General features: G+C 44.4%; 1 protein-coding gene across 1 annotated transcript; it reads left to right on the top strand.

Moving 5' to 3' along the window:
• Window positions 1-4,713: 4,713 nt before the first annotated feature.
• lmo2 (LIM domain only 2 (rhombotin-like 1)) lies at window positions 4,714-11,039 on the top strand. The gene is made up of 3 exons (XM_052061563.1): window positions 4,714-5,024; window positions 5,818-6,033; window positions 9,009-11,039. The coding sequence occupies exons 1-3, from the start codon at window positions 4,984-4,986 to the stop codon at window positions 9,232-9,234; spliced, it is 483 nt and encodes a 160-aa protein (XP_051917523.1). The 5' UTR covers window positions 4,714-4,983; the 3' UTR covers window positions 9,235-11,039.
• Window positions 11,040-14,620: the final 3,581 nt, after the last annotated feature.

Here is a 14,620-nt window from a genome sequence, read left to right as displayed (position 1 = left end):
CAGGAAGCAGTTAGCATGGCTGTACAGCCTTTTGATTGCAATGTTCCACTGACAGTGTTTCCTTTTCGGGGAAAATGCTGATTATTGGAGGATTGTGAGTGTAAGTAAAGATTCCATTTCATCCAATGACTCATTTCCGCAGCCTGTTGTATTTCAATCAGACTATACCACACCTCAGTGCATTTTTAAAGGGGCCTGAGTGTGGCACCTCACGTTCCCTTGGACGTTTTAGCTCTTGAGGATTGAAATGAAACCACTTTAGACTTCCACAACATACACTGCATAAGCACAAAAGCCATTGTGACTGCTCTTGATGAAGCAGGAAGTGGTTGTTTTCATTATTACGCATTAACACTTTGACCAGAGTGTACTTTGTCCCAACCATCTTTATTTCTCCACTAATCAAGGACATTTAGAGCAATGTTATTACAAGAGGTATGTTGAAGTGGCAGTAACACATCGTTCAGCAACAGGAAATTATTACAAAAAAATCTCCTGGTTTCATTTCGGGTGGAATGGGTAGGTGGGGGGATGGAGTGTTTCAGCATCATTTGTTCCTCATCTTTTTCAATCCTCTCTTCTTGACATGATGAACATGGCTTTCCGAAAGCTTGCCTTAACTATTTGTTAGTCCTCAAAAATACAAGTCACATTGTAACAAGGAAGAGTGACATCAGGGTGATGCAAAACCTTAATTTGTATTTGTGTTGTGAAGAATGATCGACATGATATGTTTCCGTAAGAATGACCTCATAAAAACAGGAACATGCTTCTTTTGTTGCATTTTTAACAAGAAAATCAAGAAAATAATGCTCACCAACTGACCGTTCCTTCCCGTTGTACTGCCAAGTTTTTGTTAGAGAGCACGTGGCACGTAGACAGATCACTAAACACACCTCAAAAGCCCAACTCAACCGTGTTGGCAATTTCACATTAGTTTATCAGAAGCTAACGCTATTAGCTAATGTCAATCTGTACTTGGTTCTCCATTTTTTTGATAGGTGGGCAGGCACACCAGCACTAGCTATTAGGATATGAGCAATTAAAAAGTATATTTTCAATCATATGTCCCTTTGAGCTCCATTTACACATAAAAATGTACAGTATTTGTAAAAATGGCCTCAGTGGAAAAAAAAGAGCATTTGCCTTTTCACCATATGGGAAGTGTTGCTAAGTAATCCAGTGCCAACGAGCTAGTTTTATTACTATGCTGGGGGGCCTCATCTTGCTATCATGCACTTGCATCTGGACTTGAAGTGTCCTAAATGGGAAGAAGCCATCATGCATGTGGAAGGGAGGAAGTTAACACCCCCCGGGAAGGCTTTATGTGCCACTTGCACATCCTCTGGCTTTTCTGGCCTGGCTTCACAGGAAGTAGTTGACATTTACTTCTATTGTTTTTTTCTTGTTCCTTCATGAAAACAAATACAATTTTCAAAATTTGACAGGGGAGCCGGGCCAGCAATACCATATGCACTCGTCTTTGTTAATACGTGCATGCACTTTTAGTAGGAATAGTGTTGTTGCTCACCCTTATTTATGTCAAAGGTGTTAATTTTGTTGTGGCAATTCTCAGAACAGACCTGAGCTTACGCCTTATGACCCACGACACGCTGTCATACAGGTCTTCTGCCCTGTATGACAGGGTAAGCTTAAGAGATTCCATGGACAGAAACTGCTCATTTATCTCAAAACTGTCATTATTTTCGCTAATGAAAATTAAAAGCTGAGCAGTGTCATGTCATTTCGTTCCAACTCCGGCCTCCCTGTGTGGAGTTTGCATGTTCTTCCCGGGCCTGCGTGGGTTTTCTCCGGATACTCTGGTTTCCTCTCACGTTCCAAAAAGGCTGGGAGGCAGGCTGATTGAACAGTCTAAATTGTCCTTAGGTGTGTCGGCATGGATGGTTGCTCATCTGTGTGTGCCCTGCGATTGGCTGGCAACCGGTTCAGGGTGTCCCCTGCCTACTGCCCGAAGAAAGCTGGGATAGGCTCCAGCACCCCCCACGACCCTAGTGAGGATCAAGCGGATCGGAAAAAGCATGAATGGATGGATAACTTTGAAGAATAAAACTATCTCTCTTATATTTGAAGAAGACCGGGGAATGGTACGCTACTATAGTTTAATGTTGGTCAGTATGATGGTACTTTCTTCAAAGGTTTGAGAACCACTGTCGGTCATAGTTAATAATTCTTACATTCGAGCAAGATCTCCCCCCCTCCAGGTCGGGGGGGAGATCTTGCCCCAAGTGGAGGAGTTTAAGTATCTTGGGGTCTTGTTCACGAGTGAGGGCAGGAGGGAGCGAGAGATCGACAGGCGGATCGGTGCAGCGTCTGCTGTGATGCGGACGTTGTATCGGTCTGTCGTGGTGAAGAAGGAGCTGAGCCAAAGGGCGAAGCTCTCAATTTACCGGTCGATCTACGTTCCAACCCTCATCTATGGTCACGAGCTATGGGTCGTGACCGAAAGAACGAGATCCCGGATACAAGCGGCCGAAATGAGTTTTCTCCGCAGGGTGTCCGGGCTCTCCCTTAGAGATAAGGTGAGAAGCTCGGTCATCCGGGAGGGGCTCCGAGTCGAGCCGCTTCTCCTCCACATCGAGAGGAGCCAGATGAGGTGGCTTGGGCATCTGATTCGGATGCCTCCTGAACGCCTCCCCGGTGAGGTGTTCCGGGCATGTCCCACCGGGAGGAGACCCCGAGGAAGACCCAGGACACGCTGGAGAGACTATGTCACCCAGCTGGCCTGGGAACGCCTCGGGACCCCCCGGGGAGAGCTGGAAGAAGTAGCTAGGGAGAGGGAAGTCTGGGCTTCCCTGCTAAAGCTGTTGCCCCCGCGACCCGGGCCCGGATAAGCGGTAGAAGATGGATGGATGGATGGAGTTAGAGCCATCCTTCCATCTTTTATTCTTATCCTCATTTGGGTCACAGGTGAACTGAAACCTATCCAAACTGAATGTAGCCAACTATGTCAAGACAGCCAACCGCTTGCACTCACATTCTCACCGATGGACAAGTTTAGTCTTATAACCTGACAGAGGTAGAACATGCAAACTCCAAACATCAGGAAGCCAAGAGCCAAGATTCGACCCTCAGAATTGTGATGCAAGTGAGTGAAGACCAAGATTGTTTTTCATTTGAAAAGTGCCATTTTATCTCCATCAAGAAGCTCCGCGAGTGTCGCATTCCCGCTGGGCTTTCCCTGCTTGGTTTACAGCTTTATCCAGAAAGTCTACAGTATGGTGTCCAACAACCATCAAGCCCAAGGATACATTCAGCCTACATTGGGGCTGACGCTGGCCGGCTGCCGTTTTGAGGTCCTTTATCTGGTGGTCCAGTCCAACTGCCGTGCATGTCCATCCCTCCTGCAGGCACCCTCGTCCTGTTGGCAGCAGATAAGAGCAGCCATCAGCTAAGACAACAACTGTGAAGATACGCACGTCACTGCGGCGGAGTACAAAAACAAAACAAAAACTACAATTTATATACTGAACAAAGGTGAGCAAAGTATGGCATAGCTGACCACACGGCCTGCTCCTTCCTTACTTCTGGCCCACTGAGCATTTATATATTATCCCCACTGCAACATATATTTACTAAATTTATTTTACTGTCCTTTTTTTTCTAAAATTGTTGAGTCAAAATGTACTTTTTTGGGTTTACATTTATCTATGTACTCGTTAATTCATTCGTTATGTGAACTGTTTATCCTCACGAGGGTCGCGGGCGTGCTGGAGCCTATCCTAGCCATTTTGGCGTAGTAGGTGGGGTACACTCTGAACTGGTTTTCAGCAGATCGCAGTATATTTGCAGTCACTTAACTCAATTATTGTTGTTTTTTAACATAGAATTATTATAATATGTAATATAATAATATTATTTTACCAATACAATGAACTATCTCGCATATTTTAAATTAAATTTTAAAAATCAATTACCTGGCTCTTCTGTATGTAGTGCATGTAAGTACCTTGATCATGTTAAGAGGTTCTCATAATATTTACCAACAGCGTGAAAAAGATAAATATCAACATGTGCCACGACTTCTATAGTCTCTGCAAGGGATTACATTTTCAAATCATCACTTGAACAACATTCCGAGTAAATCACATTGGCCCACGATGACCTAATTTTAGAACAGGTCCACAGGGAACTTATTTGCTCTTTGGGGGTATCTGGTGCCATGTTGCCTACCCTTGACCCAAATACTTGTGTGAAAAAAAACCTTTAAACACCATAAACATGAAACAAACGAAAATAGTAACTACGGCCGTAATTGACCGTACGGACCTCGTGACAGCGCACACCATTCGTAATCTCACGATGTCGTATGTCAGGTCGGATCGTCGTAAACCGAGAAGGCCTGTACTATATTGTAATGGGTTGTCTCAGGTTTACCGCATGTTTCATGCAAGCCTATTTCCATGTCTCATTATGAAAAGTGAGGGGCAAAATCTAATTACTGAAAGCACGCACTCACATTGACACTCACGCACACGTTGGCACAGAGTGGGGACTCATTAGTGTCAGTCACGACGCAGCTCCTCGCCTGACAGGACAGGACAAGGCTCAAACGGCCGTTTTAATGCTCATTTCCTGCCATTGTCACATAGTCGTGAGCAGGAAGAGGCAGACCTGCGGGGTTTTTCGGGGGAAGGGGGGGGGCGGGGGCGGGGTGCGCTTATGTATGCTGGCCACCTCGTATTTAAACAAGATGCTTCTGGAAGAGGGCGTACGGCACGTTCACAAAGATCTGTCGAGCAAGCTGACCTTGTGTGACTGAAGCTGTGCAGAAACGCGTTTGATGCCCCTTCGGAAAATGATGACCGCGGTCTACAGTGTCGCTTCTCTGTCGTCGAAAAGCAACTGAAAACATAAACGCGCGCGTCGCGAAGGCTCATCGAGTTTTTTTTTTTTTTTTTGGGGGGGGGGGTCTAGGGGAGCAGGTGCTTCACCCCCTACCCGGATCCAGTCATTTGTGGAGGAATGTCGTCCACCATCGAAAGGAAGACGCTGGAAGCCAACGAGTGAGTGTGACACATTTCAAGACGAGCCTTCAAATGAGAAATATTCCCGTACGGTACAATAATAAATTCTTGGTTAGCTTTGCAGAGCTGACCAAGTTTAATGTGGCGCTGAAATTCACTTTGCAATAACAAAAGTGGGAAGGGTGAAAAATAAAAATACGTATAACTTTTCCTTTCGCAAATGGTAATGTACTGAAAAGTACAGTGTTCCTCTTTGTGGTCAGTTTATAACAGAAGGCCGTTTGATGTTACGAACGACGCGTGTATGCGCTTGAATTCGTCGTCATGCAGCACGAGAAGACTCGCTCGGTTTTTTAATGTACTGTAATTGCTTTTTTTTCATGACCAAGAAGTGTTTTTCCATACATATATTTACTCTACAGAACCACTGTGGTAAAAGCCAAATGAGAAATATCTCCCTCGTGTGAATGGTATTAAAACTACATCTTGTACGATTTTAATTTTGGGAATTTATTTTACTAATCGTCAAAGAGGAATTCGGCTGATACTCACACTGCCTTGCTCACGCGCACGCCGTCATGAAAGAAGTTGACATTTTACATTTGAGTCTTGCTCTCAATGCCCTGATTGTAATTACTATAACATTATGAAAATATTTCAAATTTAAAATCACTGAATAAATACATCTGAATCTAAATGCATTCGAAATTTCCATATTGTCTACCGTGGTTTAAAGTGAGTTATTATTTCATGAACCCTTTGATTAGGAAGCCGTCACATAACCAACACCGTCAATATTCTGACTTATGTGTGCTGTGATTGTCGGGCGCAGGGAGCCAGTGGACGAGGTCCTGCAGATGCCTCCTTCTCTGCTGATGTGCGGCGGCTGCCAGCAGAGCATTGGCGACCGCTTTTTCCTAAAGGCCATCGAGCAGTACTGGCACGAGGACTGCCTCAGCTGCGACCTGTGTGGCTGCCGCCTCGGAGAGGTTGGCCGCCGCCTGTACTACAAGCTGGGAAGGAAACTGTGTCGTCGAGACTACCTAAGGTGAGACTGCTTTTATTTGAAACCGTTTTGATTTGCCTAAATAACATGACGTGTTGCCCCGCCTTATTTCATACTGGGCCAATGGTGAGTTAGGTTGTATTTACCATAACAACAAGGACGGTACTAAATGATTAATGCAGGATGAACGATAGCAGAGTGGAGAGTCTGGAAGAAAAAGAAAAACAGGCATCCATGAAGACAGCCATCAAGACAATTTCAATGTGTTTTTGTGTTTTCACTTGTGGATGCAGTGCTGGTTATACCCCACAATTAGTGTGGAGGTCAGTGCATGTGGCACATGCAGCGCACCTATCGGCAAAGAAAATACTCCCGCTTCAATAACTTCACCAAGCAATCTAGTAAAGGCTGTTCATTCAAAAACAAGATTAGCTAATGCTAATATGTGCATTTCCCACCTTAAACCCAATCCAACTCTTCTTACCTTTGGTTTTGACATTGTGCTTCAGAGATCGCCTCCCCCTTCAAAGTGGCGTATCAAGGGTGGAGAAATTCAGTTTGGCGTGGATATGATGTAAATTTGCCTTGTTGTGATTAGCATTCTGAATAGCTGGCTCACAGATGCTGATTGTGGGGAGAAAAAAGGCATCTGATGAGAGGTGTGCAGTGGACCCCCGCGCATTTGGGGTTCGGCACTCGCTGTTTCGCATCTTCTTAGATTATTTTTCATATTTTCATTTTAACCCCCCCCTCACATACACACACACACACACACACATATATATATATTTTTAAAAAAATCCTCGTCTCACCCCTCGGGTGGTGTCCGTCCCTCATTCAGCTCGGGTCCTCTACTAGAGGCCAGGAAGCTTGAGGGTTCTGCGCAGTATCCTTGCTGTTCCCAGCACTGCACATTTCTGGACTGAGATGTCCGATGTTGTTCCCGGGATCTGTTGCAACCACTCATCTAGTTTGGGGGTCACTGCCCCGAGTGCTCCGACCACCACAGGCACGACTGTCACCTTTACCTTCCAGGCTCTCAACAGCTCCTCTCTGAGCCCTTGATATTTCTCGAGTTTCTCATGTTCCTTCTTCCTGATGTTTCCATCACTTGGGACCGCTACATCCACTACAACGGCTTTCCTCTGCCCTTTATCCATGATCACGATATCTGGTTGGTTCGCCATTACCAACTTGTCAGTCTGGATCTGGAAATCCCACAGGATCTTCGCTCTGTCATTCTCCACCACCTTCGGAGGTGTTTCCCATTTTGACCTTGGGGTTTCCAGTCCATACTCCGCACAGATGTTTCGGTAGACTATGCCAGCCACCTGGTTATGGCGTTCCATGTAGGCTTTCCCTGCCAGCATCTTACACCCTGCAGTTATGTGTTGGATCGTCTCAGGTGCTTCTTGGCACAACCTACACCTTGGGTCTTGTCTGGTGTGGTATATCTGGGCCTCGATGGCTCTGGTGCTCAAGGCCTGCTCCTGAGCAGCCAGGATGAGTGCCTCTGTGCTGTCCTTCAGGCCAGCCCTCTCTAGCCACTGATAGGACATCTTGAGATCAGCCACTTCAGTTATGGTCCGGTGGTACATCCCGTGTAGGGGCTTGTCCTCCCATGATGGTCCCTCTTCCAGCGCCTCATCTTCTGTTCCCCATTGTCTGAGACATTCTCTGAGTACGTCATCCGTTGGAGCCTTCTCCTTGATGTATTCATGGAGCTTGGATGTTTCATCCTGGACAGTGGCTCTCACTAGTCCCCGGCCTCCTTCCTTTCGGCTTGCGTACAGTCGCAGGGTGCTGGATTTGGGATGGAACCCTCCATGCATGATTAGGAGCTTTCGGGTCTTAACGTCCGTGGTCTGAATCTCTTCCTTTGGCCACCGTATTATTCCTGCAGGGTATCTGATCACTGGCAGGGCATAGCTGTTTATTGCCCGGGTCTTATTCTTGCCATTGAGCTGGCTTCTTAGGACTTGCCTCACTCGCTGGAGGTATTTGGCCGTAGCCGCTTTCCAAGGTACTTGTAGCTGTCCTCAATGTCTGCTATTGTTCCTTCAGGGAGTGAGACCCCTTCAGTGCGGACTACCCTTCCTCTCTTAGTCACCATCCGACTACATTTCTCAAGCCCGAATGACATCCCGATGTCGCTGCTGTAGATCCTGGTTGTGTGGATCAGGGAATCTATGTCCCTTTCGCTCTTAGCATACAGCTTTATGTCATCCATGTAGAGGAGGTGACTGATTGTAGCTCCATTTCTGAGGCGGTATCCATAGCCTGTCTTGGTGATTACTTGGCTTAGGGGGGTCAGTCCTATGCAGAACAGTAGTGGGGAGAGTGCATCACCTTGGTATATGCCACATTTGATGGACACTTGGGTAAGTGGCTTGCCATTGGCTTCAAGTGTGGTTTTCCACATCCTCATCGAGTTTGCAACAAAGGCTCTTAAGGTCCTGTTCACCTTATACAACTCCAGGCATTCAGTGATCCATGTATGTCGCATTGAGTCGTAGGCTTTCTTGTAATCAATCCAGGCTGTGCACAGGTTGGTACAGGTCATATATACACACACACACACACACACACACACACACACACACACACACACACACACACACACGGGGTTGTTGGGGATTTCCACCCCATTTCACCTTCATTTTTCATGGGAAATGTTAAATATATGTCAGCAGTTTTAGAATTTGGCTCCCGGTCTTTAAATTGTTATTATTGAAGAAAAATAATTAATATGCAAAACGGAACTGTGGATCTACAAGTTCCCGACGTTATGAAATGCATGCCATGAATGCACCATGTAGCTTGCGTGTCAAGTGTGTCGTGTATGTGAATCGGCCGTCCCTGAGCGTCCTTTAGGCTGTTCAAAAACACCCAGTTGGAAGTTACTGGAAAACTCAACACAAATCCAAAAGAAAACTACATGCAGAACCTTTATGCTGTAATAGCTCATCTCACTTTCAAGTAACCTTTTGTAATATTTCACATCTTTCTCCACCAAGGCTTTTTGGACAGGATGGCCTCTGTGCTTCCTGTGAGAAGAGAATCCGAGCATTCGAGATGACCATGCGCGTGCGGGACAAGGTCTATCACCTGGAATGCTTCAAGTGCGCTGCCTGCCAGAAGCACTTCTGCGTCGGCGACCGCTACCTGCTCATCAACTCAGATATCGTCTGCGAACAGGACATCTATGAGTGGACCAAACTCAACAATAACAGTATGGTATAGAGCAACATGGACATTTTGGGTCTAGTGGGCTTTTTAAATCGCTGCTTTTGCAGAGGAACAATGAATAATAAACACAGACTTTTTCCCAGCATCACGCACGCTTGGAAGTGCCTGGCCACTTCATGTGGAAACTTTTTTACACAAAAGTGGAGGAGGCTCATCATTTCTGCACTATAACAGGCAGCTTTTCATCTCAGGCCTTACAAATGCAAAACAATCGGAATTAACATGCAATAACAGGTATTTGTCCATCTAAAGGGACTTTTGTCAAATGGGGCAAAATCACAGCAACCTTTGCAGCTTAAAACTGTTTCATTTGCCTTTACCATGTTTGGACAAAATGACATACATTTGCAATTCTAGATTTTGTACTACATCATGATAAAGTTCCTTAAAAAAATTACATTAAATAAGTATTTTAACAGAGCAGGGATGTCCAATCTACAGCCTTAGCCCCCCTCCCACACACACATACAGTATATACATACCTATCTATCTACAGTATATCTATATATTTCTACATCTCTCTCGCTCTCTCTATATATACATACTAGCTGGTTTGCCGCCCTCCGGGCGGCTCATCAGCTAGTTCCTGCGGAAGGCTGGTAAGGTGGGCCTTCGGCCCACAAAAGTGTTGTTGCTTGGTTCAACTTTTTGTTCATCTTCATTGCTTATCGCGAAAATAAAGAGATGTTTAGCTCTACTAAATAACTAACAATTTCATTGCAATGCTTGTGGGTAGACAATATTTTTTCGCTAAGATGCCCGCGCGATCGTAGTGAGCCACTGCCTGAGCGGCGCAGTGGCGGCGCGCAGCGACGCGGTGAAGTAGGTACGTTTTGAAAAGGGACAGACGGAAGGACAGACCGCGTGCGGGATGACGCGCAATATATATACCTGTATAAGAAGATATACACACACACACACAAAATGACATTTGACATGGGCCGCAAGGTTAGTTAAAAAAGGTGAAGGTGGGCAGAATGCGAAGAGATGGTGTACTGTTGAACTCTGTATTGAAGATACAAATAAACCATTTATGATTAAAAGACAAACACAATTTATCTTTAAAACACTGTAGTGACTTAAGATTACTCTAATTAGAGTAAAAAATAAATTTCCTCCACTTTGTGCTCTATTGCTGATCCTTCAGTAAGTGAAGAATGGTCACCTCACAACAGTTTGTTCTTTTTTTTTGGCTGGAGAGAGCGGGCTGTTGGCCACCCCAAAAACTTGGAAACATGCCCAACTATTTGCCTTAACACCTCCACCTCCACCAGAGAGCTGATGAAATTAACGAGACAACAATTGCTTTCTTGACTAACATTAGCGTGTTTCAAATAGTTGAAGAATTTTGAAGTGGCCCTTTCAATCCGTCCGTTTTTCTGTATGCGGCACTCAAAGGAAAACAAGTTTGGACACCCCTCTATTAGAGAATCTGGTAAGAACGATAACTCTTAAAACAAGCATTCACAAAATTTCGAGTAAAAAACGTTGCCTCTGCTGTTTGTTGCATGCATCCACACTATAGCAGCATTCTAAACTAGACACAGACATAGCCTCGAGGCGTGTCTATATCCTCTATTCTCGAAACAGGCATTAACTGTACCTAGAGCATTGTTTACCAAGTTGGGCCACAAGAGGGCACTAGAAGACTTGATAATAAATCTTGTTCATCAATTTTTTCCAGTTCAATGAATGGATCGGGATTTATTCCTGGATAGATATTAAGGAGTAAATATATTGCAAATATTTTGCCCAGGTTCTTGTTCAACTAAATTCGAGAGCAAAAATAAATAAATCACCCCAAGTAATGGTGATGAGGTCATGATGTTCTACTTTCAATCGATCACTGTCTGTTTCTGCGCTCGTCATCGCGTGTGTCAGTTATTTGGTCACTGAAACAACGCCGCCATCTTCACAGTTGGTTATCTTTGCAGACACGAAGTCAATACATTTATTCGTGAAAATTTCTGGCCAGTGAATTTGGGAATATTGGTGCCTATACAATGTAATTGAGGCTTGGACCATAAACAACGAAGAGAAATAAACATTGCATGTGAAAAAATAGCGCGAGTCTTAAAAGGTAAGAGACTTAAAAGGCACATTTGGGATTCCGTTCAAATGATACTTCTCTGGCGAGCAATCAATCGGACGCTATTTTCTCACATCACCTTCAAACTGTAAAACTGCTTTTGGTAACTCAGGTGAGTTACCAAAGTTTGGTGCTGCCAAAAACTGGTATGGTTCCATAACACTATCCACAAAGACTTAATGATATTGGCTTTTTAAGTGAAATCTCAGGATGATCCTAAAATGCACAATTACCTTTCCAAGTGAACTCAATTGCCCTCTCAACTTTTGAATGCCAATGTGTCCTGTCCGTTTCACACAAGTTGATCTTCTCTCCGATCCCTGAATGGACCAATATGTTTTCTGGTTCAGTTCGAATTGGTATTGGAACTGACCTCTTCAACACATTTAGACTTTGACATCATGAGACTAAGACGACGGCTAAGAAGTAAGCAACAGGATGTTCTCAGAGGGAAGTGGCCACTCAGCGCCAGTCAGAGCATCGTCATCAGATTGCAACAGAGAAACACAAAAAGGCATAGGAGACATCGTAGAAATGATTTGGAAACACACACGCGCGTGCACACACACACACACACACGCGCACACACACACACACACACACACACACACACACACACACACACACACACACACACACACACACACACACACACACACACACTTTACCTGCACCAGGTGCCTTTACATGGTCACGAGAGAAGAAACGGACTTCCTCCGTGCTAAAAAAAAATAAAAATAAAAAAAATCAGCCATGCATAGCTGCTAGGCATGACAGGCCATTATTGAGTGCCGCTGAGCTCTCTGAAGGCAAAGCTCCACCTGCCGTCTCGCAGGCTTGGTAACTTCACATTGATGTTGTCAGGTGGGAAATGGATGGAAAACAAGTACCGGTAGCAGACAACTGGGAGACAAACTGTAGTGTTAAAGCAAGGTCAGCAGATAGCGCTTACGGTCTGGGCACAACGTGTGCTACAGTGCAGTGTTTCCCCAACCATTGAGCAATCACACTTAGCATTAGAAAAAAAATCTCACGGAACACCACCAAACAAAGATGTTGAAAAAAAAAAGGATACATGGGTTAATTTTACTTTCTAACAGCAGAGTGCTGTTAAAGTCACTACTGTATACATAACATTCACAAAATAGTGAAAAACACAATTGGAGTCTACCTCTAAGTGTAGTAGTTGTCATCTACCTCTATGACCAAGACCAAAAAATCTTGAAAAATTAAATAGCAAAAAACAGTTTCATGCCATATTTCCACAAATGAGTAATACTTTGTACATAGTTCTCAGCCTTGACACGTTTTCAGTAATTATTTTGAAAGGTGGGTCTTTAATTGATCTGTGTGTCACTACACGTCAGATACTGCAGTTGATCAAAATTACCGGTACACTTTTTGTAGTACAACAGTCCCTTATGATATTGTGCTTCACTTTTATATCGTGGGCTGCAAATCCAACTTTATATTGTGGATTATCATTCTCGAGCAAATGTGATCAAAAAAACAAACACGAGCACATGAACACACGGCCTGTCATTGACAGCAATTGAAGCCAAGTCATTGAACCCAAACTAGCTAACAGATTAGCCAGTTGCCAGCCAACTCTACACTCTCATTCGCTAACATCCTGCAACAGGCCAGGCAGTCCAGTCACACGCATTCAGTCAAACACAGATACTGGAGCATAAGATGTGAGGATGGTGACCCCAAGTGGAGAAAAATCATACCTGCACCTGGAACCAACAGACCCCTTTATGTTGGAGTTGACAATGTCTGTTAGTTCCCCAAGTAGACAGAATTGGCCACAGTGGCAGTAAACGGTGCTATAAGAGGGTTGATTCTTTTTCCGGGTTTTCTGCTGTTGTTACACATACACAGTTGACTAAAGCAGGCTCACAGACATGTCTACATGGTGGCCGTGATAGCAGGGGCGACTATCACCATCAAAGGCAATGCAAGGTGGTCTGTGTCGGCCATTTTAGTAGAGGCAAACGGCCCATTAAGGGGGATGGAAAGCATGGGCATTACCTTAGCGTTGCCTTCAGCACGCAGCTGAAAAGGAGCATGTTGTATGTACCTATTCATATATATGGCTGTTATTTACGGGAGCGAGTAAACGTCTCTTAAAAATCCCATTTATGGTAGAATGCACAGCTGTTTTTTTTCTCAAGTCTTTCTTTGTGGAATCCGATCAGAACATCAATCCATCCATTATTTGAACCACTTATTGTTACAAGGATAAGCTGGAGCCTGTCCCAGCTGACTTCGGGTAGGAGGCAGGGTACACCCTGAACTAGTTGCCAGCCAATCACATGGCACACATAAAAGAACAACCACTGTGGGACAGGGACAGTTTAGAGCAGGGGTGCCCATTAGGTAGATCCTGATCTACCGGTAGATCTAAGACAGGTCCCAAGTAGACCTGAGGAGTGTCGAGAAGAAAAAAAACAAACAACCATTTGTGTGTCTTTGTACATGTTAGTAATATATGTTTTATGTTAATATACACTGCACACTAATCATCTTATCAGTCTCATTTTCACAAAAACAAAATATTTAAAAAATAAAATAAAGCAGGTAAATCTTAAATTTGTGTGTGTGTGTGCGTGCGCGTGCCGGTAAGGGTAGATCCCGGGAGGTTAGTTGATCGAAAAGTAAATCTTCGATCCAAAAAGTTTGGGCACCCCTGGTTTAGAGTGTTCCATTAGCCTGCCATGCGCGTTTTTGGACTGTGGGAGGAAACCGAAGTACCCGGAGGAAACCCACGCAGGCACAGGGAGAAAATGCAAACTCCACACAGGAAGGGTGGAGCTGGAATCGAACGCTGCACCCCTGTACTGTGAAGCGGACGTGCTAACCAGTTGCTCACCGGGCCGTCCAACAGTATTCCAATAAATCGCCTCCAGTCATAACAGAGGTGAAAAACAGAAGAGCACAAACATTGTGGCTCAAGCAAACTGGCTGGATGCCATCATCACCCCAAGCACCAGTGAGTTAAACTCTAAAACCTTTTAAATGCTTTCAAGCTTTTTGTAATTAATATAATTATGTAATGTACTGGGCATTTTTAGGTCACAAAAGTACTAAACCCTTTTGTACTGAGTGTTATTTACTGTTTTAGCTCACAAAAAAAAGTAGTAACGTGTAATGGACAATGGCTCTAACAAATGACCTCTCCCCACAATACATCGGTTAAATTCAGGTTTCCTCTTTACATATAAATAACAAAAAAATATGTACGTGGGTGGGTGAACTGGAAACAATAAACCAGAAATTACCGTCAAT

Source organism: Hippocampus zosterae, chromosome 3 (assembly GCF_025434085.1).
Source record: "Hippocampus zosterae strain Florida chromosome 3, ASM2543408v3, whole genome shotgun sequence".
Lineage (NCBI taxonomy): Eukaryota > Metazoa > Chordata > Actinopteri > Syngnathiformes > Syngnathidae > Hippocampus > Hippocampus zosterae.
This window is presented reverse-complemented; position numbering and strand designations above follow the sequence as displayed.